At 39.4% G+C, this 24417-nt stretch overlaps 2 protein-coding genes across 9 annotated transcripts in view; one reads left to right on the top strand and one right to left on the bottom strand.

The window, feature by feature from the left end:
• Positions 1-24417, top strand: part of LOC146473886 (uncharacterized) — a 130630-nt gene that overhangs the window by 21708 nt on the left and 84505 nt on the right. For 3 of the 8 annotated variants that reach the window (XM_085117852.1, XM_085117854.1, XM_085117849.1), the window contains exons 4-6: positions 3493-4108; positions 13714-14765; positions 15417-18280. In XM_085117852.1, coding sequence (XP_084973978.1) covers positions 3493-4108; positions 13714-14765; positions 15417-15623 — 1875 coding nt within the window. In that variant the 3' untranslated portion in view covers positions 15624-18280. Of the gene's footprint in view, positions 1-3492; positions 4109-13713; positions 14766-15416; positions 21396-21463; positions 21588-24417 lie in introns of those variants that run through there. The other 5 variants (XM_085117850.1, XM_085117853.1, XM_085117851.1 and 2 more) reach the window with 5 other exon arrangements.
• Positions 10322-11782, bottom strand: LOC146473893 (uncharacterized). Its single transcript, XM_085117660.1, has 2 exons — positions 11734-11782; positions 10322-11204 (listed from the first exon to the last, which is right to left on the bottom strand). Exons 1-2 carry the CDS (start codon positions 11780-11782, stop codon positions 10492-10494), a joined length of 762 nt encoding a protein of 253 aa, XP_084973786.1. The 3' UTR covers positions 10322-10491.

Below are 24417 nucleotides of genomic sequence, written 5' to 3'. Positions count from 1 at the left end.
TTTCGCCACTACTTAAGTTGCGTACTAACTGCGAGGATCTTTCTTCCATCTACACTTTTTTTTTTTACAAGTTAGCCAATCTGGATATCTTCCTCCTTGTTCATAAAATACAAAACTACATGTTTTCAACAATTCGTTGTTGCGTCACTTGCCTGTTGGACTTTGCGAGGAGGCGTGACCATTAATCAAATTCGCGTATCCTGATTGGCTAACTTGTAAAAATAGTTTTTTGGGTGGCCACGATAAGGCACGTCGCACTGTAAGGGGACTTGATCTCTACGGATCAGGTTGAGTATGGTGTGATTACGGTCGTCCAATGGTACGAATGGTACGAATGGTGCCAATGGAGTCAATTAGTACACCATTGGTGAAATTCATCTTGTTAAAGAGACTTAGAATATTTCCCCAATGGATCGGGTTGAACTTCTGGGGGATTCTGGTAGTCCATTGGTTCGTCTGGGATTTTCCCGACACATGAAAACTAGGTTTTGAACGAATTGGGTGCAGGCTTTAACGAAAGATTTTACGGAACAGTAGTCACTGCTTTTGTTAGGGTTGTTGAAAGCTTGCTGAAATAAAACTGAGATTTTAGTGTTCTTCTTAGTCGAGTTATCCCCTTTAAATGTTTAGAACATGTTTGTGCTCGTGCTTATGCTTCTGTCGGCGTTAGTTTTCACTTGCCGGAGGCCCTGATGCTTGCGCTTGTGTGGCTAGTGAAAGCCAGACTTAAAAGTAAAGAAAACAATTGATTGGATGAGAATTATAATTCTAAACAGCATTGGCAAATTTTTTCTCAATGTTTTCTTCCCTTCCTGAGTTAAGCTACTTCTCATAAGTAAGGGCGTTTTTTCAATGAAATGCCCTTACAACGTATTTCTCAAAAGATCGTTGTGATGATTAAGGAGGCTCGAGGCAGTTTTTTTGGACTTAGGGTGGAAGTTTTGAAATTACAATCTCGCATACAAGATAAACTTCGATCTCCTTTATACTACATCATCATTTCAACATATGATCAACGTTAATTTTCTCATTGGTTTCCAAGCAACAGCTATTACCATAGCAACGGAAGCGCATATGGCCTCTCATTTTAAACATTGTCGATTATCTCGAAATCTAGTCAGACACTTTATGACGAAACTTTAGGGATTTAAACTACTTAATCTGGACTACTTGTACGCGAAATTAGAAAAAAATCTGTAAGAGCGTTTTCAAGTAAATAATGAATCAATTCTTTACCGGGTGATTTTGTTTATTCCGGCATTTTTCACCAATATCTCTGGCAAAATAAAACTTGACACTTTGTCTTTTCTGTTAAAAGGTCATTCCTCATGGCAAAACATTCTAAATGTATATTGAGCTTCATGGGTGTCTCCGATTTTAAGATACTTATGTTTGAAAACAGTTAAAATAAAGTGCAGACGAATGAAAAAGTTCCTACTTTGCATAAATCGAGATATCTTTAAAATACCCCGGCAAATTTTTCTGTTAAATTACAAGCGGTTAGAGTAAGAATTCTTTTCGATATTCACACAAGTTTTAGGCTCAAGAACCGAAACCAGTGTCAGATAAGAACGTTGAAAGTTTCAGTCATTATTCGCTTTCTCCGAAACATGAAGTCGTGCAAAAGGTAAAATTTTCATAAATATATGCCCCTGCTTCTCAAGTCTTCCATTGTAAATTTTACTTTTTGCACGACTTCACGTTATGATAAATATTCAAAGCACGTGAATAGCAGTCAAATAGACCGGGACAAACAAAATAAAATTATTCTTCGGAGAAAGCGAATAACGACTGAAACTTGACCAAGATTCAGCCTTCTTATCTAACACCAATTTCGGTTCCTGAGCCTAAAACTTGCGTAGATATCGAAAAGAATTATTACTTTAACCGCTTGTAATTTAACAGAAAAATCTGTGGGGGTATTTTAGAGATATCTCGATTTATGCAAAGTTGGAACTTTTTCATTCGTCTGCGCTTTATTTTAACTGTTTTCAAACATAAATATCTTAAAATCGGAGACACTCATGAAGCTCAATATACATTTAGAATGTTTTGCCATGAGGAATGACCTTTTAACAGAAAAGACAAAGTGTCAAGTTTTATTTTGCCAGAGATATTGGTGAAAAATGCCGGAATAAACAAAATCACCCGGTAAAAATTGATTCATTTTTTACTTGAAAACGCTCTTACAGTTTTTTTTCTAATTTCGCCTACAAGTAGTCTAGGTTAAGTAGTTTAAATCCCTAAAGTTTCGTCATAAAGTGTCTGACTAGATTTCGAGATAATCGACAATGTTTAAAATGAGAGGCTATGCGCTTCCGTTGCTATGGTAATAGCTGTTGCTTGGAAACCAATGAGAATATTAACTTTGATCATATGTTGAAATGATGATGTAGTATGAAGGAGATCGAAGTTTATCTTGTATGCGAGATTGTAATTTCAAAACTTCCACCCTAAGTCCAAAAAAACTGCTTCGAGCCTCCTTAAGGGCAGTTAATTTTTAAGGAGGGGTATTTGTCAAAAAGGCATTGTTTCAAAAACTAAGTATGCAAATACTTGCGTCACGCAGTTTCTCTCGTAGCACGTTTCTAAATCCAGCTTAAGTCATTGCAAGCGACTGGCCATGACTTCAGAAACACTTCGCAGAATTCCAAGCGCAATCACAACGGCTACAAACACGGTCAATCTGAACTGTCCATTCAGAAAGCGCCGACTATTATCACCTAGAAAGTGAGATGTTTTAAAACACTAATTGTTGTGTTTCAAATGCAGTCTTTGTGATCATTCTTACCCAACAATGTTTGCAAATAACAATATCATCATTAAGTTTGATTGATCAAACATAGTGTAACGTAGCAGAACGCAGTGTAACATCTTTTGTATTGCGTGAAATGTACCTACCCGGTAAACGGATTATTTATTTCAATACTGTATATTAAGACAGATTGTTCTATTTTTACACAAGATGATAAACTTTCAATATTACTCACACCTAGAGAGGCATAAGTCTGCATCCACTAAAAAGGTGTGAAAGATACCGAAAAAGTGGAAATCCGCACAAGACAAATTGTAATTCTCGTTCACGTGACGACACCGTGGTTTGCTTTCGCGAAGTAGTCACTCTCATGGTTAACGAAAAACTAGTGAATGAAGTCCGTCACTCCAGAGCGATGTCTACACTACATGATTACCGCGAGACCGTCAGATACCTTTCCAGAGGGGAAGTGTCTGAGGAGAGAGCAGATCGTTTTCAAACCTTGAACGGAGACGCTTTCTCTCCTCTGAAAAGCTGACCAGTCAAGACCTACGAATGGCTTTTTGGCAGAAGCCTATCGGAGATTGGGACACATTCTAGCTGATGCTATTCTGTTAAGGGAACGAGTTCGTTTAGGGCTGCTCGCTTGCTTAGCCTTTTGAATTTTTTTTAAGGCTTTTTAAAATGTTTTAAATTTGTTCACGGTCTCAAGGACACTTTGGATATCTTGCTTTCAGGTTGATTTTGACCAAATTCCAATGGCTGGCCCACAAATGCAGTATCGACCACAACAAGCAGTGCATGGACAATTTCCCTCAGTGTCTATGCCATCAGCGCCTCAAGGACACTTTGGATATCAGCCATCAACAGTATACCAAATGGGACAGCCTTCACCTCCTGTGTATATTGTCAGAGCACCGACAACTCCCATGCCTGGAATGCCGCAATACCAAGCACAAACATTTGAGCCCCGCACTCGAGAGAAAAAAATTGACCAGATAAATGATCCAAATAGTAACAAGGATGTGACACAGGAGATTGTCAATCGACATCCTTCTGGGAGTTTAACAAGCAGTACTGGTGGCACAGCTAATAACATTACACCAGATATTTCAGGACAAAGTAGTAGTTCAAGTACTCCTCCTTTGACATCACAGCAACAAGTTGAAGCAAATGTGCGGGCACAGTTTGCGGCGCAGGTCGCTGCAACATTAAGAGACACCACAGAGGAGAAGCCTAGAAAACCTGAATGTACAATTCAGAATGCACCAGCAAGTAACAGGGCGGAGATAGGTGTTCAGGGAAAAGAAGCAGCTGATAAATCAAAGAATCTTTTCGGTTCAACAGCGACAGGTAATTGTCAGTTTTCATTTTATTCTGTTTGTTATTTTGATCCAGTCGGTTCTTAATTAGTTTATTCATTTACAGTGCGATGCGCCTTACCGTGGCAACCCGACAAACAATTTGTTAAAAGTTAGCCATAAAATACAAAACGAGAAATTAGCGTATCCTGATTGGCTAAGTTGTAAAAAAGATTTGTTTGTCGGGTGGCCACGATAAGGCACGTCGCACTGTAATCTAACTATCGAAGAGTTACTTGATTTTCGGCGCCTGAGAGGCTTCTTTGGCCGATAGGGGGTAGTTCTTGAGTTTTATCTTGACTTTAAAAATAGCATCTACAACCACCTCAAAGAACAGCGATTTTGACTTCGGGTTCTTCCAGAGAAACAGTAAAATAGACATGACGGTTAAGTGATTACAGACTGCCAAATCCAAGCTTTTACTGATTTAGAATAGTTTACAAATTCATTATTTTTATAATAATTGTAATGAATGCCTACACCAGAAATGCCCAGAAATGAAACCTAAATGACAATAGTTTGAAAATTGCATGTTGATCTTCACATAAAGGCTGGAGAAAATCAAAGTTGCGAAGGGATGACGTCAAAACGTGGTGAGAACAAATGACTGATGCTCTCACCACGTTTTTACATCCTCTGTACGTTATCACAGTAACGCGTGATGCTGTAACTGTGTGCATCGCAGATTTATAAAACTATCCTAGCTAATGGAATAGTTTGAGTCACCAAGATAGCGTTCTTAAGTTACGCCTGTTATCGTTGTACCGGAAATTCCATTACCGCGTGATATTTTGTCGTTGTGTTACTAGAAATCATACCGGAAATGCCTTTCTCATAATGTCATGCTTATCAGTGACCTTTTCTTCGCGCGCTGTGGTTCTAAAACTGTCAAACAAAGCACGATTTCTTCGCCAGGAACTCTCCAATTTCCACCGTTTTTTAATGTCGAGTGCTTCTTAGAAGTTATTCTTTCGATTTACCGCTTCAAAATGGTTAAGTTTCCGTTTGGAAACGGCACACTTGAGTCCATAACATGTTAACAATATGGCCGCCACAAATTCAATCCGGGTTTAATAAATAAATCAAATGACGATTTGACGTCACAGAGGTAGGGATGACAAGGACCCCTCCCTCGTGATATACGCGCCGATAATAGATTTTGATTGGGCCGCTTTTGTTGAATACAATCAGGACCATAGACCCCTTCTAGGAGAGAGGAGAGTTAAATGAATAAATTAATGTGCAGAATTCAGGCTACCATGAACGGGGAAAAACAAAAAAAAAAAAAACAAGATGCCCCTCTAATGGCATTTACACGGAATGCTTAATGTAGCCCCATTTATTCCCCATTGTATGCTTCACAGATTTTTAAAAACTATCCTCCCTTCGCAATTGAAATAATTGAATGGTATTATTCTGAGAGACAGCGTGAGATTTTATCGTTGTGTTACTGGAATCATACCGGAAATCACTGTGCGATAACGTCAACCCCCGCTTGAACTGGTCTGGTTTCCTTCGCGTTGAATAATTCGATCTGTTTGTAAAAGCGTAGTTTCTTCGCTGTTAACTCTCCCAATTTCCACCGTTTAAACTGTCTACTACTTAGAAGTTATTATTTCGATTTACCGCTACAAAAACGTGTGTTTTCTTTCTCAAACGGCAGATCAGAGTCTTAGATTCATACATGTGGCCGCCATTGAACGAAAACAACCTTCTAAATAATGATTTGCTTTGACGTCACACAGGTAGAGATGAGTGGGTCCCCTCCTTCGTGATATACCCGCCGATAATGGATTTTGATTGGGCTGCTTTTATTGAAGACAATTAGAACAATAGATCCCTTCTGGGAGAGGGTAGAATTTAATGAAGGTTTAATGAATAAATCAAATGATGATTTGACGTCACACAGGAAGGGATGAGTGGGTCCCCTCTCTCGTGATATGTGCCTAAATAATAGGTTTTGATTGGGCCGCTCTGTTGAAGACAATAAGAAACATTTATCGCCAAAGACACTTATCGGGTCCGGTAAGTTACGGGACTTTCGAGAAACGGGCCCTCGGTCACAGTCAATTTTGATCAGTCACAGGCTAGACTAGTATTTTGACAGAACATTTCGAATTTGATGCGTACGTGAGCAACCCAGCTCCGTGTCGCCATGTCAATTACAATTTTGAAACCAATCACAGACCTTAAAAGTGAGACGGCAATACCGCGTGATATTGACGTCTTTCGCGTAAGACAGAACTATAGGGGAATCGCGATACTGACGGAAGTTTTCTCAAACATTCAAAAAAATTGCAAGAAAGTTCGCTCTAGTCCCAATTTCCGCGCGGTCAAACAGCAAAAAACGCACAAACGGAAACTCTTGCTGCGCAGGCTAGAAATTTGGCAGAGCTATTGGAACTCATCTAAGGCCTTAACAGGTTACTATAGCAACAATATTATTACTTGGGGGTCCTGTGGCGCCCAAGTTATAAATTCGACTTTCTTCGTGGGCTTCAAAAGTCATTAGGGCTCTAATGCGTGCGCGCTAAGTGTTGAGCAAGTCTGGACAAGTTACTGTATCTGTCGATGGATCGGAAACGTGACAAAGATGAAGTTGTCGTTGTGTTTAATGCTATGGGTGCGTAGTAATATTCATAAACTTTGCTGGTAATATTTTTTGATAAGTAAGAAAGTGTTTTCCGAATGCCGGAGTTAATTTTAAGCAAAGTAAAGTAGTATGGTTTTAGTCGTTGCGAAATGTGGTGCGTCATGTGATTGAATCAAATTATGGACGAAATTAAAAAGCTACTGTGTTGTCTTGCTGGGCGAAGTGTTAAATACGGCAGTGCAAACAGGAGTAAGCAATGATATGCGACTTGAAACCGCAAGGGGAGTAATTTGATCGGTTTTTTTGGATGGTATAGATGACCAGGTGACTATGTTTATCCTAAATTTGCTGCTTGATGTTTTAAGTTTCTCAGAAAAAAATTGAGTTGTTTTGTGTTAGCATCAAAGGTTAAAATAATTGTTTTGCACTATTCTCATTTATTCAATCATTTTTTCAAGAAACTGACGTTTGCCGTGACCGTGGTGCTTAAACTCTCGAGCGAGCATGAGCAGTCAAATATGCAATGAACGGGACAGTTTTGATTGCTTCGGCAAATTGACGTTATATCGCTGTGAGGGATAAATATATAACGGAAGCGTCGGACGCAATGCACTCTGCAATAAGCCAAATTTTAAAATTTCCGATTAGGATTTCCGAAATTTCCGTTTGTCAAATGGAATGGCGTTTTCCACTTCAAAGGGCCAGTCATCTTCCTCGACGGATGATTATGTTCTTCCGAGGTATCGATAGGATTGTAAGTTCACTTTCATAGTGTCAGAACACAGAATTTTCGACCAACCATATTTTGCTTTAAGCAAGACGCCTGGAGGCGTTCACGCGCGATGTTTTGGTACTTGTTCGATTAGCATTAGCTTGAATAATTTGAATGGCTACCCACAGTCACAATCCGTTTAATTGAACGTACAAATAAATAAAAAGGCAATGTAAACACTCAGTTCAAAATTACAAAAGGTAATACTTGTACTGTCTCCAAAAAATGATAACAGAATGGGGTTGGTAACATTTCTTACTGCGGCATCAAAGTGACACAACAATGACTCACTCCGTTCTATACCCGCTGGACTCAAGGTCGCTAGTAGGCCTCTTTATATCACTGCTATGTATACTATAAACTAGTTATTGCTATGGCTAAACTTGTGCAAACATATGAATATATGAAGAGGAGAAACCACGCAAACTAAGCGCAGTGAGTTCATTTTCTAGCTGTATAAAATTGAATTATAACGACAAGGTGTAGCTTGAAAACAAACTCAGAAGCGTTCAAAAAGCGCCCAGTATTTAAAGATAAAGATGTTTCAGTTTGAACGAAACACTTTTTGTAATATTTTTGTTTAAACGTTGTTCTTGATACTGAAATCTTTAAGTGACTTTAGGTGTTCTTTTAAAGCACGAGATGCGAGACAGTGGCTGTGTTAGCCTGCGTGCGGACGTCGGTGTCCTTTCATAAACAGTTGAAGGAGATTTGATCCGCTTGCGAGGAAAATGTGTTTGTTTACGTAAGATTGCTTTTTATGAGTTTCAGCAAAAATTTCACGAGAACTGTCAAAGGTATGAGGATTCGTCCATCAAATTAGTACTTCAGTAAGAATTGACAATCAAACCTGTAATTTTTTGACATGAATTTCCCCTAAGTGCTCCAGCATTTTCGACTAAGCCCGTCACGCCAGTGATAGTAGGGACTTCACGAACCAGAACGCAATACAGTTTGGAAACACCGAAATCGAGAAGGGCCCGGGGCGAGAGCGTCGTCACGAGCGCGGGAAAAACAAAGTTACGGAGGCGAACGCGACGACAGCCCAGAAATAGGGCGGTGCAAATCATTCAAACTCTGCCAAACACATTTTCGTTTTATAGCTGGTATATAGTATACATCATACCAGAAATACGTGACTCGCAAAACCCCGTGAGGCTAGGGCTGGGTGGACAGTTGATTTCTGCCTTGGTTGTACTGCCTGCGATATTCCAATCTGCAGTTCCTCTGCTCCTCTATAGTAAACATTTTTCACTGCTTGATGAATAAACACGTTCAGCCCTCAATGAATAAACGTGAGAGTGCGACATTGTAAGGTAGCGGTTTTCTTTTATAGTTACCAGTCCTGGCCGCTTTTGACCGGCTGAAACCGGTTCTGTTGCATAGCAACTACAAATTGGGTCTGACGCCAGCCTGTCTTCCAACCTGTTGCTGCCAAACAACCTTCCCTTTGTCTGACGTCACTTAAACTCTGTTTGCACTGTTACCAGGCAACAGCACGGACATCTTCAACGATGTACATATATAAACATATTTTTCGCTCGAATTCGCGCGGCTTAGCTCACGAGCGATTCACGTACGGCCCGACAAAGTAAGTAGGGACCTTAAGCAGCGACGACGACGACGTCAACGAGAACGTCAGAAAACAATAGTTTTAATTAGCAAAACACTGGCTCTGCATGTGCGTTATACACTTTGGTACATTTCTTTGTCGTCCTCTGCAAAACAACAACCTGAAATGACCAAATTTAAGGTTTTATGGAGAACGTGAACGCATGATGATTAATTTTCCTTCCTCTATCTGAACTTTAAAGGCGCCTCTACGACGTTAGCTCCTCGATAGTTCGGCTACATTGCACAAACTGAGAGAGTATAAATCATCGCGAATCTATTCAGAAGACGCGAAGGTAATTTTTTGAGTTTCGTCTTCTTCGTCGTCGTCGTCGTCTTCGCTTAAGGTCCCTAGTAACCTCGCTTTGCGAGGAAAAATGGCAACACTAAGAGAGGCAAGGGAAGCTTTATTGTTTGCCTGTCAAGATGGACACAGTGATGATACAGAGTTTGCCCTGTTGTACGATTTAAATTCCTCTGGAAATCTTGAATTTCCTTTTTGGAACTATGGTCGCTTCGGTCTTGGTTCTATGACAGACGACGAGTTTAAGGCTGAGTTAGCTTTTTTAAGAACGATATTTATTTACTCGGAGAAGTTCTTGATATTCCAGACACGATGAAATGCCCTAACGGCGTTCTTTTGGACGGAATGGAGGCTTAAAGTGTGTTGTTGAAGCGTTTTGCATACCCATGTCGATTTGCAGATATAGTCGCTGGACTAGGGAGACCAGTTCCACAACTTTGCATGGTTACAAACCAAATGATGGACTATGTATTCGATGGCAGGAGACACGATAGTGGTATGCTTGTCGACACAGGACTTCTGCGAGAATTATCACAGTAGTCGTTTGCACCGGATGGGACACCCTTATGCTTTTATGGCGACCCTGCATACCCTTTGCGTGTCCATTTACAAGGGCCCTTGAAAGGCGCTAATTTGACACCAGCAGAGCAACAGTTCAACAAGGCCATGAGCATACAGTTATTGGGAAAAATAAAGTATCACTAGTTGCTTTTATAGCAGACTTAAAGGACAGAATTTTATTGCAGTTTACGCAACAGAATACAAATTTTCAAACAAATTACTCAACTATTCCAGCCAGAAAATATTTCTAATATGTCAAAAATATAAAAAGCAATTTTACTGCAACGAGTCTGCCATCCAATGAGATAAAAATAATTAAAGAAAATAACGAAAGGCGGGTTCCTCGGCCCAAGAAAAATGCGGTGCCACTGTTGAAATACAAACTTTGATCGCTGACAGAAAACGTTGGTCGTGACTCTTGTCAAAACAAGGACAAAAGTTAACAAAATATACAAACTGGTTTGTAATTGCACAGTTCAAAATCCAACGACAGTTATACCAGCAATACTGGTGAACTTTAAGTGAATTAGATGGCTATTTGTTCACGAGTTTGTCCAACAAACTCATCAGTGCTTTAGTTTGGTCTTGTTGCCTGAACATCAGTTGTTGTGATGCCAAGAGTTGCTGCTGATGCTGCTGCTGCTGCTGCTGTTGTTGTTCTTGCATCAGCCGCATCATTTCACTTTGTTGTTGCTGAAACTGGCGTTGCTGGTCAATGCTCGCCTGTAGACGTTTTGCATCCAAATCGTGTTGCTCTTTTTTCAGCTGGAGTTCCTCAAGTTTAAGTTCCTGGTCTTTTTCCGCTTTTTGGGACAGGAATAACATGGTCTCGCTGCCACTTCTCCGTTCTCTTTTCTTTACTTTTGTCTGATCATTTTCGCCTGAATGTCTCGTCATCGTCTCCGACACTTTCTCAAGTGCTTTAAGTCTCATATCTGTGGCCTTTGCCATCTCTTTTTCAGCCTTTCCCTTCACACTTTCGTCGTCCTCTTTCATTTCTTTATCAGCTGTTTCTTCGAGCGCCAAAAGTTCTTCCACTAAGTTTTCAAGTTCTGTGGGCTCGGGCGGCGCAATGTCCGAGCTCCTTTCCTTAGCGCTCAATTTCTTTTTGATTCGGTTAATTAAAATACCCACATGATCCCTTACGGACCTTTTATCCACAGCAAAGACAGGCTTGGGACAGGTATTCAAAGTTTTGGCTGTTCTGTCCCAAATTTCGCTTCTTTGCGACGAACCCTTTCTTGTTTCTAAATGGTGAAAAGTTGAGAGATGATGTTAGCAACACTTTGCTCATCAACTTTGCCAAGTGAGCCACAAAGATTGATTTTGAATTCAGTATATATGTATGCTTGGTAATAAATCTCATCATTTTGAAGAAAGAGGTGAAGCTACCTTTCATTATTTTAGATTTTGTCTATCATACCTCTGGGGTGAGAACTGAAACATAAAAGAGGCAGGGTGCTAAACAGCAATACTCCAGCCAGTCATTACATTGTGCAAGTGTGTGAAAATGTGCAGTGATTGCATAATTTACAAAATGCTAATTACGCTTGACTATGTTACACAATATATACCAATTAAACAATATTGCGATATGTTACAGTTCTGATATACCGGTATATTGTCATGTACTGACGACATAATTATACTGCAGAGTAATGTGGTCAGTTGGGTTAATCCTTTTTTTGGAGTTGCTGGAAACACTTCATTAATCAAGGGGTGTTGCATGCATAGAGAAACCATGGTTGATTTGCCATCCTGGGATCTATTTCATACTGTATCTTCTTTGCAATTGGGTTATTGGGTGTATTCCCGGTAGCCCCATTTTGACAACCACCAATGAGGGAGAGCCACCATACTGATGCAAATGGCAGGATCTTAGTGTATCATTACATTGTTCACCCGGTGCTACTGAACTTAACTTTCCAATTTTTTGCACATGAGAATAAGGACCTGAATGTCTTTTCACGTAAGTTAATCTCCATGTACAGTCAAGACGCAAACACCCTTGCAACCGCTCATACAAACCTGGTAGCTCTATTCACAATAATGTTAAGCAATCTTCTTCTGTTGTTAGATCTCATTTATAAGCTATCCTTTCCAGTTGCAAAATTTTCTCATCTAAACTGAAGCTGTTTTCCGTTTATGCATTTAAACCATTTGTACATTAAAATTAAACTTAAACAGGAATAACTGTGGCCACGTAACACTTGAACAGATGGAGAATTCCATAAATTAAACGTGCTGTTTCATTTGTAACTACGCTTTCAACAGGTAATACGTATAAAATGTGGGACAAATACTTTTAATAAGCTTACATTAAAGTTCCAAGTCGATCTTGAGAAATAAGCTCACATTCTGGGCTTTCGCGATGACAGTCGTGAGACACTGCGTGGTGGCTTCTAGTTTCTTCAGAACTGAACAAGAATCGAAATTGAAATATCTTTTGTCGGCGTGCAATATACTCCTGAGACGACGAAAACCATAATCGTTCGCTACATTACAAGTCGTGTGAATTATTCTTCACCACATACACTCGCAGGAAAAATCTCAGCTCAGGTAAAAACATGTCGCTCGCAATTTCAATGCTGGCGGCTCTACTAACCTAAAACAAAGTTGACACCTCATTCCAGCGGTCTTGATTAATCGTAGTGTTCAAACTTCGTACTACCGCAAAAAAAGACAAAACAAAAACCAAAAAAAAAACATGCTAACAGTAAATAAACAATACTAAATACGACGCCGTCCCTGTTTGTGGTCAAAATTTCATCATTATCTTAGATGCACTCATGGGTACAAAACCCAACATGTTTAGTAATGTATTATTCTGTTTTTTCATCATTTTTGTGACATTTTCGGTTGAGCTAAATGTCGTTTATCGCAAATACAAAGTGACTCCTTAGACTCTCAGCAAGTCTTTTATCGTTCACCTGTCATCAGACTGAACAATCGTGCATGCTCAAATACGCCTAATAGAACGACGCCCAAGTATACACGCCCACAGCGTCTTGTTGGTCACAATTTCACAGTATTTTGCAATGAAATATATCAGTCCCTGAGGACTATCGTACACACTGATTTCAATAGTTTGTAACTTAAACATTTCCATCGGTCTATGGGCCGGGTCCTCTTCATGGTTGAATTTTAAAATGTTCCTGCAAATCAACTTCAATAAAACTTTGGAATAAAGTTGTTCACATTATAAAAAATTGTTAAAATTTGATTGTTACACAAGTGTCGCTTCGGGCAGTACACTAGACTTCTTTTGAAACTCAGAACTGACACTCAAATCATTTCGCCCAGCTATCGCATGCCCTCTCCGGTAGAAAACGGTTTAGAATGTCTCTATAAAATTTGCTTAATTTTAACGCATAAATGTCCTCCATTTCACACCACATTTTGCCACATCTTTTTTGTATTGAAAGTTAGATGTTTTGGTATGGTATAGTACCGGCCATGACCTTAAGGACGCAACTTGTACGCGGGGGTGTCACTGTTGAGAACACCGTTATGCGGAGGGGCATGAGTGCTAGCTGTGCTTAGAAGTCCCATTTGGTTTTCAAAGAAGTGATCCTCTCTATGTTTAATTCTGTACTGAAACCGCTCGTTTTCTGATCTTTTTAATGTCCGTGCAGCTTTTTTAATCACGCAGTCATAGATTAGGAGAAACACCGTGATGCATGAAGTGAGATCAGTTTTAAGCCATTTCATAACTGTTCTTTTTATTTGGTTTTCAAATTTTTCTTTTTCTTCCAGTATATCTGAGAAATGATGATGAAGACGACACCAGTGCTTCGTTCGTTGGTGGTTGCCCGTTGAACGAGCCAATGAAGTCGGAAGATAGCACAACAGCAGTGGACGCTATAATTAGATCGTTAGAATATGGTAATAGACAAAAGGAAGTGTTGGAGGGTATATTGCAGCAATCGAGAACCAGCCAAAAAGAATCGGAGGCAAAAGAAAAAGATCTCAAAATGAAGCTACAAACCCTAGAAAAGAAGCTGAGGGACCAAGAACAGGAAAATGTTGTACTAAAGAAAGCACACAAGAAAGAGTTGGAGGGTATAGTGCAGCAATCGAGAACCAGCCAAAAAGAATCGAAGGCAAAAGAAGAAAATCTTAAAATGAAGGTACAAACCCTAGAAAAGGAGCTGAGGGACCATCAACAAGACATTGCTGTACTAACTAAAAAGCTATCAGAAGCCAATGAAAGTGTAGCTAATTATAAATCCCAGCTGGAGACACGTGACTGGGTCATTTCTCGGGACGACATTGAAGTTTTTAACGATTCAATCCTAGGGTTCGGAGGATGTGGATTTGTTCTTAAGGGCAGGTATTGTGGCTGTGCAGTAGCCATAAAGAAACTCAATATTCTCTCCCCTCACGAACGGAAATTATTTCAACGCGAAATGGACATTGCTTCCCGCTGTCGATATCCTCGCTTATTGCAGTTCATTGGAGCAACAAATGATGAAGAGAATCCCCTGTTTGTGACCGAGCTTATGGAAAAAAGTTTACGAGGCTTCTTATATGAACAGTCAAATGAGGAACTCTCTGATATCGAAATTGCTATTATCTGTCTTGATGTAGCTCTAGCGCTTAACTATCTCCACCAGAGAAAACCCACTCCCATTGTTCACCGTGATGTCAGCAGTGGAAACGTATTGCTATGGCAACATGGTAAAAAGTGGAGAGGGAAATTGTCAGATTATGGCACCGCTAGATTGGTGGGAGAGATGATGACAAGGTCTCCTGGGACTATGATATATAGTGCACCTGAAGCAGCTTCTAGTTCTCAAACAGTAAAGGTTAGTGGATGACAATATGCCTTTGTTGGATAAGGTTTAGCATGACTGCGAAAAATTTCCATGGTAATGATTCGGGTTATTTAACAAAAACAAAAGTTTTCAAGGTAGACAACAAATACCAATCTCTTGATAGTGTTATTATCACGTGAAAACTGAATCCAAAAATTGTTTAATGATACAGTCAAAACACCAGTTTCACCGTTGTAGGCGAAATTAGAAAAAAAATCTGTGAGTGTTTTCATGTAAATAAAAAATCAGTTATTACGGGCAGATTTTTTTTTTCGTGAAAATCTCGAGAAAAATAAAATTTATCACTGTCTCGTCTGGTCAAGTAGTTTTATCATGAAAGTTTCCTTGTAAAGATATCATATTTCGAGGTTATCAACGTTGTTTTAAATGAAGGGCGTTACCATTTTTGTCGCTTGGAAACCAACAAAAACTGACTAAAATTTGAATAGTTTGAAAAGGTGGTGTAGCTCGAGGGGATTCGAAAGATGCCATCGATGACAACTTTTGATTTCACAAGGTTCACCTCAAGGCCAGGCCCCCTCCCACCTCCCATTAGAAAGGTCTAATACTCAGGTTAGGTTTTGGTTAAAGAAATTAGAAGTTCAAATAAGTAAGGAGTGAAATCCCTTTATTGTCTTTTAGGTTGATGTTTACAGTTTTGGAGTTCTCCTTTGTGAAATGTGCATCCGGGAATCACCAGAAATCGAGAGGCGAAATGAACAAGTGGCACGTATGAACAACCGAGAGTTTAGAGACTTGGTAAAACGATGCCTGGAAGAGGATCCTGATCTGAGACCAGACATGGACGAGGTCATTAAGACACTGGAGCAGTTTGATGACACCTCGTAGTTAGTATTAATTATCTTAAAAACATGTGAGTTTTAATTACCTTTTCCAATATATAAACCGCTCTTCTACGTGGACCTTGTAATTTGAGAGTACCAAGGCAGCAGTGCCAGCGGAGAGGTAAGTTAGACTTAGCAAAATTGTAACTAATTTTAAGTCGCCTGCTGTAGATATAAAACTCGAGATATAAAACTCGTTTCAGTAGAATTGCAGGTTTTTTATTCCTTTAAAAAAAAAAAATCAGGACCTCTCCGGGAACAAAAGTTCGTGAAAGTTTACTTTCTACTTTCTGAAAGATTTCTGTAGGTCACTACTGTCAGCTGGTCTTATGCGACAAAAGTGTTGTTCCTCTGCGAAGGTTGAACAGGTGTTCCTCCTTGCCAAGCAAAAACATATTTGTATATACACGAGAATGCCACACTTGTCAATTGCTGGCTTTTGGAGGAAACCATGCTCGTGTACAGCCAGCGTAAGAGTAATTGTAGTCTTAGAATTTATCGATTTTCGTCTGGAATGTCGCTGTTTGATACAGGAAGGTTTGTGTTTGTAGTCATTTGAAGATTGAATACATTTTGTTAACATATTTTAAGTCATTCCCATGTAGCATTTTCCATTTTATTTTTTAATTAAATTGGAATGTTAGGGTAAGTTATGGCCTCAAAAGCATTTTAAGATGACTTTCAAAAAAAGAAAACCTCGAACGGTTGCCTTTTCTGAACCATTTGTTTTGTGGATGTAGGTCGTCGGCTAACGTTTTCGGTCAATCATGTTCACTACAAACTACTTTATGATAAGATGTCATGTGATCATGTTTTGTAAGTTCTCCTTGTGGATCAGCCAATGATTGATCAAAAGCGTTTTATGGTGCCTCAGGCACTGAATGACTCTTTCACTGTTTTGCAGTTTTACGAAAAGTCATCTTAAAAGGCCCTAATTATTGCTTTTATTTAATATTTAACTTGTTCACTAGCTTTATTTCTCATACGTTTAACCAAGATTTATCATTAGTATTATGATATTTTAATTAGAGTTATACCTTATATCCTATAAGCGTTGTGCTCTCATTGGACAATACCCGTCACATGGTAACAAAATCGGACGATACTTATCAGATAAGAGCAGTCGTCTGATTCGATATCCGTCGCTTGTTTTATCAGCGAGGAGAAAACTAAAAATCAGAATGTCAAATTTGAAGCCATTTTTTTTAAAACGCAATCTCAGTGTAATAAAAGCGAGTGAACTAAGGAGCAATCTCGCGCGTTCGCGCCTTACGCCTTAAATGGCTACAAGAGAGGATGAATCCTCTCTTGGCGGCTACTATATCTGTTACCGTAAAGTATGTTAAAAAAAATGCCGTGAATACTGTACATCAGTTAGGTAGTATTTGTAAGATTTGTAACGTAGTCTAGCAAAGGTTCAGAAGTAATCGTATAAACGACGTACTAAATTAAAAAGTACTTTGTACGCAAGTACCATGCTGTAATTAATTTCGTGTCATGCTGTTTATTAAAGATAAGGTACATGTTGCTGGGCGAAAACCAGTTAAGGCTGGGTTCGATAATTAACTTTTCAAAAGACAACTGTTTCGTGCCGTTGCGTTTAAGCAACAGAAAGGAATCAGCAGAACTTGTGGCGCTGACAACAAATGTGAGCAAGCCCGTAAGGCCTGGGTTTGATGTTAAGAAGGCCTTCGAGTGTTGAGAGCGAAAAGTCGTCTATAAAAACCTTTGACAGGCAACACGAACCTTCAGTTGCTCGTAGGTTCTTTTTTTTTTTTTTCTTTTTAAGAGATTCGTAGAGTGACAACCGCAACAACAACTGGTTTCTTTAAATGCATGACCATAAAATCATACAGTATTGTAAAAGCATAGAACTTATGTGCCGATCAATTCGAAACTGCAACATCCCCAAGGCATTTGAACTATTGAAAATTAGACCGTTCAAATTCCCGCCACGCGGGGCCAAAAAGCTGTTCAATGCCCTACAATTAAATGCTCCCAGACCTCTCCTTGAGGAAACATTTTCAGCTTTAATGAATCATTAATTATTCACACTTTGCAAACATATGTATATTAATGACACCTTCAAAACTATTTTGAAGCCGTTTCGGGTGTGCTATTCGCTCACGAAGGAGAAATCCTGCCACTGGAAAACTTCTCAACTCTCAAAAACATAGAAAAACCCACGCACGAGTTCCGCTGGAAAAATCCGGTTCAAATTCCACACCCCGATAAAATACCCCACTCCCCGGGCACGGTAAACGGCCAAATACCCGAGGTATACCCGGAGAGGATGTTGAAGGTTCGAATTGATAGGCGCATTAGCAAAACAATTGTAAAAATAAATTAGGTTACATTAGTCTTAATTGATAACAATTTGTTGCTTAAATCAAAACATGATGAAAATAGGATTTTCATCAATTGTTTGATTTTTATCGATTCCATGGCAGCTCTCTGTAAATGTTTGTTCAGTATTTGGACGGTGATACCATACTTTCTTGAAAGCCCATCCCTAAATTTACAGTACATTTAGGAAAGTAGAAAAGCAAGTTAATTTCGTCTTCAGTTTGATTAGATCGACAAGTAGGAAGGGCCTATTGTCCCTCGGCAATGTATCATATCTACCAATTTCAATGTAAGGGTTAGGGCCTGATAGAAAAGGTCCGTAAATGGTTATTTCGCCTTGGCATCTAACTGTTAAGTGATTCGTTTTCCTATCCGTTTTAAGATTAAAGTGCCCATAACGGAATTTTTTTTATTTTCTCATCTGAATCTTTACATCACGCGAAGAACGTCTGCGAAAAAATTTTCCGATTTGCTTGAAACGCGAATTTTTTATGAATTTTACAAATCGTAAAAATGCTATTTTATTGCGGTCCACCCGCCCCGCTGATGAGAATGCCGACGGGCTCACAATAGGGCCACGTGACATAGTCTGTGACGTACATTCAGGAACTCTCGTGTCTATGCACTCACTTGACCTTCAGTAAAGTCCGTTCGCGGCAGAAAGAAAATCGAGAGATTCACCGGTAGGAAGGGAAAAATTCGCTCCAAACAAGTACGCTCCATGGCAGAAAACTTATCTGACACCGAAAGTGAGCAAACTGCTGAAGGAAGCAGCCAGGACGAATTTGAAAGCGTCGAAGTCGAGGCGATAGATGGCGTCCACGAAACAAGTAATACGTGTGAAGATGATGAAACACTCGAACCGTACGCGGACGAGCCGATAGCAGACGAAGAATGGCTTAAAAGATATCGCAAGGAACAAGAGGAGAAGCGACGACTCGAGGAAAATTTAACGAAACGCTTGGAGAATAGAGTGCGTGTTAGTGGATGGTAAAGTTCTCACCTTGCATTTTGCATACGCGCTCTTCATTATCATCTCTCAAAACTATGGCCAAGTACTCACATACATTCGAACGAATTATTTTCCATGTAGGTGTACTTGTGGTAACTGTAGCCGTGATCTGCTAGCAAATATCAGCGAGTGCTACTGCTGCAAGGAACTGGAAGGCAATTGGGAAGCGCTGACTAGCGACATTGTTCTCGCGGAACTACAGGAAGGACACATGTTGAACTGTGATAATAATAGCTTGTCTCGTTCTCTGAAATTTCGGCCGTAAATTTAATTGTAGGATGGAAATTGTTAGCTTGTTCAATGAACAGGTTAATTTCCTTTTTGTCACTGTCTCACAGTGAGAAAATGTCATCAATAAAACGTTTCCATTCGATTGGTTTTGTTTTACTTTGACTTATCACGCAGGCTAGAGGTTTATTGCTGTGGAATGCCTCGTATTCTTTGCATACTGTTGCAATTCCCTCCTCCTGTGGTATATTTGTATACAAGCTTGTTGCATCCATTGATACTAAGATAGTATCTTGAGAGACCTTGGTCTTTCCTATAAAGTTTACGAAATCCATTGTATCTTTTAGGCGCATACGTCTTGCGAAATGTTCGAAGTCTAAGAAGAGTTGGCGTCTAATGTAATTCGCGTCTGTCACCGTTGTCGGGACAAATTTGAGCCCTTTAGAAATAACGCTAACAGGCTGTCGCTAAGTTGTTGGTTTGAAAAATTTTTTATAAATTTCTCGTGTTTTTGTCTTTGTGTCTCAATCGGTTTTTTAGCCAATTTTTTTCTGCGCTCTTTGAGCTTGTTATTTGTTTTGTGCCCTTTTTATTTTGAACCCCCGTTGTGGTGGTTAGGTTTTCAGAGATAACACTGTTATACTTTTCAACATTTTTATTGTTTGCAGAATTCTGCAACACATGTGTGTACAATATTTGTTTGAGCTCGTTGAATTCTTGCTGCAGTTTATCTACCTTATCTACATCGTGGTTTACAATGTTTTCTGTGTTCGCCGAGTGCGACTGTTCTCGCATCGATCTATTTACATCAGTGCAAGAATTTGTGCTAGTATTTTTTGAGAGCTTGGTCTCAACCGGAAACTTCGCGGATCTCACGATCTATGAGAATGTATACCAAAACAATTACGCCATATTTTATAAAACTTGCGACTGAGTTAACAGTGAGGTCAAACTATAAACCTCAGAAGGTTACAACGCTTAGAATGTCACAAGCGGGTGTGAATATTTATCGAAAGCTTACCATTCGCTTTTCCCTGCTCCTCTTCGAAGGTGGCTCTTGGTCTTCGTCCTCCTTTCGCTTAGCATGTTTTGAAGGACAAACACAAACGACGATGTCATCCTACTTCAGTTCACGTTTTAAGTTTAAACCTGAATTTATCAGCCTTGTGAAATCCTCGTCATTGAAGTGCATCGAGCACAAGGACGAGGTCTTTCCAGGCGTCCACATCTTTCTCCGCTTCAGCATAAAATCGATCCATTTCTTTCGCCTCCTCAGTCTTTGCGGGCAGATGGTGCCAAAGGAAGGAATCCTGTTCATGCTTATTCCATTCGCTTCGTCTTTGATGTTTCCACATCTCGCTGCAACACATCTTTCTGGCATTTTCGAGAAACGTGCAGAAATACCGCGACTTGTTTTCAGTGAGATTCAGAGAAAGGCTGAAGTCACGTGTTCCTGAATGTACGTCACAGCTCTTGCTAAACCGAGAGGAGACTAATGCGAATGGTGGGCCAAAATGGCAGGCAATTTGAACATCTTATAAAATTCATTAAAAATTCGTGTTTAATGCAAATCGAAAAATTTTTTCACTGAAGTTCTTAGGATGACGTTTAGATTCAGATGAGAAAATAAAAAAAATTCCGTTATGGGCACTTTAAACGGGTCTAACGTGATAACAAGTCTGTAGGCTCTAATTTGGCCTAGAGACTTGTTATCACGGTAACACTTTCGTTTAGCTTAAATCGGTAGAAAGGAAAAGAAAGGAACTCATTTCAGGTATCACTTGACAGTTAGTTTTCAGGCTTAAGTCATGAGCTTGTTTTTGGCGAATTCGAGCCTTTAAATCACAAAGTAAATATGGAAGAGAAAAGTTACACAACAACCAATCTGTTTGCTTACCAAACTAGAACAAATTAAGCAAAGTTGATTGCCAAGAAAAACTATCACTTACGCATTTTTTGAACCGGATCCGTAGGCGTTCCTTTTACTCAAGTTTTTCGTAGGGCCTGAAAAGTGCCAGGGCGTATATTCGCTCTTATAGCTGTTAGAAAACAAGAGAGGATGAGGTACCAAATCCTCTCTTGTACAAAATTGTTTTTAAGAGCACTGAAGAATGTGTTGCCAATGTAAAATATATTTATCTTGCATAACACTTGCAGAAAAATAGAAACTTTTTTTATTGTTATTTTAGCGTCGTTTAGAACATTCTAATTAATAGTGCTTTCGAAATACACAGGCAAGTAAAAACTAACGATATAAGGTTCCGACGTTTCGGAACATTGATTCAAAATCAGGCAAATTAAAGTATTTGGACAGGTTAGAGTAGAAGCAATTTTTGTAGAAAAGAAAATATCTTTAGACATTAAAAAACTTGTTTAACAACAGGGTCATTGTCTTTATTTTGAAGATAAAGGGTAAAGTTTTTTTTTTTTTGTACTAATTGAGATAATTGGAGGAAACTTTCCAAATTCAGGTTTAACTGCCACATTTAAAGGTATAAGCCTGGTTCTACCTTGTGAGATAAGCATCAGACGCGCAGAGCCTTTTATTTTCTTCATTTTATCCCCGTACTTATCTTACATTGGTTAATATTAGTGAAGTAAACACAAGAAGGAGGCGACATACGCATGCGCAGCACTGCTAAGCTCTTGTGCGATAAAAAGTGCTTATGTCGCACCGATTCACACTGGTGAAAATTCAAGAAAATGTTGTACTTGCGCTTATCTTAGATCAGTTCGCATACAATTTCCTATGCCAATGCTTATCGCCTATTAAAGAAATATGCTTTCCTTGATATTAAAGTATAGCCTTGAAAAATTTCTATGATTCGATTGTCAGTGTGTAAACTAGACTCCGCGCTTCAAGGTATAAACGAGATTGAACTGCGACTCGAGAGTTCGTGAATTACGAGTTTTCGAGTTGCCGCTGTCCGGAAGAACTCGGGTATTAACTGAGTCAGTGTTTGTACAAGCTTACACCATTCTCGACCCCAGAGCCGCTCCTTCCCGCCGTCAGTCATGCGCAAAAGGGAAGAGCTTACACTGACTAATCCTGCCATACCTGCCTGCCAGCATTAATTTTCAGAGCAGTTGTCAGACCACCTCACCCCAGGTGCCTGCGCGCGTTGATAGGAAGCACTTTGAAATCGGTTGGCCCAGCTATTTCAAATAAGGTCGGAGAGTGCAGGAGGCTGTTTTCATCTGTTTGAACGGCGTTCATCTTTGGAAAATTAGCTGAATGTTTCATTTACAAACGTTCTTTAGTAATTACAGAAGCTGTTTGCTGTGATATTTTTGAAAGCTTTTGGTAATGTTGCGCAACTTTGTTGTTGTTGCCGCAATCGTTCGAGATAAGTTTATTTCAAGGTATGTTACACTAGGCGTCGTTTCATTCAACGTGAGTCGCAACGGCGCAACCAAACTGTGAGACAAGCTGCAAAGCAAATTACCCAGTGTAACACCGCCTTAATGGGTTAACATTGCGAATTAGCCGATTCATCATTCAAGAAGTGACTTCATATTTCCTTTCTCAGCCCAGTTTTTGATTAGTAAATCCATTGTCATCAGCAAACAGGTATTGGTAGAAGGGAATGCGATCAATCCAGTCTAACAGAGCTTGTGTATAAGGGTATCTCGTGGTAAGTACTTTCTGATTTACTCTACTAATTATAAGGGGCCAGTTACATGAACCGGTTTGGTCCGGTTAGCCGGACTGGCTCGGTTTGCCGAGATGAGTTTCAGCCCGATATTGCGTGAGGCGAGCCAGCACAGCCTGGCTAATTTTAGACGTCGTGTAAAAAATGGCTCCCATTACGAGAATAGATTTACTTTTGAATAAGTGAATGACCACCACAGTTATGTACGCAACTTAAGTAGTTTCGAAAAGAAAGTCGGAAAAAAAAAACAACAACAGCAAACAAAAAAACAACTCAGGCCTGAAACGTTCAAGCCTGAGTTTCTTTTTCGCTTATTCATTCTTTCATCCACAGTTCAAATATATGTTTGCGATATATTCCACTTCCATGACTTCTTTGTTAATTCATCAATTAAGTAGCTTTATGGTTTGCTGTAGACTTTTCAATGATAAATTTATTATATAATAACTGTAAGGTGGAATTTTGTTGATACAAATTGCTGGCCCACTGAACGGGATTACATGGAAAATCTGAGCCCAAATAACCGGGCTAGCCTGGTTCTCACGTGTAATAAGGTTTAAGCCTGTTTTTTTTTTCTGTTTTTTTGTTGTTGTTGTTGTTGTTTGTTTTTGTTTTGTTTTTTTCCAGGCTTTCCTTTCTCAACTAAGCTGGGAACGTTTTCCGTTTACGGCAATCAGTCATGCAATAGACCTGTGTACTAGTTCATAAGTTGATCATTTTAAGTGGATTAGTGTGTCTGGTCACAAATATATCTCATCTTTACACTATTAATATTTACGATATTTACTGTTCGGGCTACAATCCAGGCCATATTTCCTTAAAACGCTCCGCTCCGCCCATTTAATATTGATCTCATATAGTTCCACGGACAGCTTTTCGCGTGCGATCAACATTGAATGGGGGAGCGGGGACAACTCGAACAAACTGTTTCAAGGGTTTTGGCACAAACTGTAGCTGGACTGAAATCAGTTTAGACTGTGGTTTAAACGACCACAGTTTAAATAACTCAGACTTCGTTTAAGCAACCAACCAAAAAACGTTAGATGATACACATTGAATGACGCAGCAAAATGTTACTTCAAGTCACATAGGAGAGTTAACTAAAAAACAATCATTTGCAATTTAATTGCTTTTTTTTTTATTGTAAATGAATCTTGTAGACTGTTATAGGCTAAATCTATTGTGTCTTGATATCTAGTGTAAATATGGGCCAGTATATCCTGTACATTGTTATCTACGATTATATTTACTTCAACCTCTTCTATAGGTGCCAGGTACTTTTGTTCTCCTTCTGTGTCAGAATGGAATTGGCTTTGCCGACATTTGTGAAAGCTGAAGGTTCATGTTGGCTTGCACCGGTGATATCGCTCCTCAAATAACAGCCAGGAACAATCATACAAACTCGACTAATCCTAGTTTTCACAATCAAACCCTAGTACATGGGCAAGCAACTTCTTGCAGGCTAAAGTTCGAAGACAGCCTTAATTCAGCTCTTGCGAGTGTTTACTCTGTGTTAACAGATTTTAAGCGGTGGTTTTGCGTACAGCATAAAAATTCTA

The sequence above is a fragment of the Pavona decussata genome, unplaced genomic scaffold (genome assembly GCF_977016875.1).
Source record: "Pavona decussata unplaced genomic scaffold, jaPavDecu1.1 SCAFFOLD_92, whole genome shotgun sequence".
Taxonomy (NCBI): Eukaryota; Metazoa; Cnidaria; class Anthozoa; order Scleractinia; family Agariciidae; genus Pavona; species Pavona decussata.
The sequence above is the reverse complement of the archived record's forward strand: the minus strand, read 5'-3'. Positions and strand labels throughout refer to the sequence as shown.

Excerpts from the sequence above, each read along its gene's own strand:
- LOC146473893 (XM_085117660.1), bottom strand. The coding sequence starts at position 11,782 with ATGGGGCTACCGGGAATACACCCAATAACCCAATTGCAAAGAAGATAC. Across the intron at positions 11,205-11,733 it reads CCAATTGCAAAGAAGATACA|AAACAAGAAAGGGTTCGTCG; the intron begins GTATGAAATAGA and ends TTCACCATTTAG.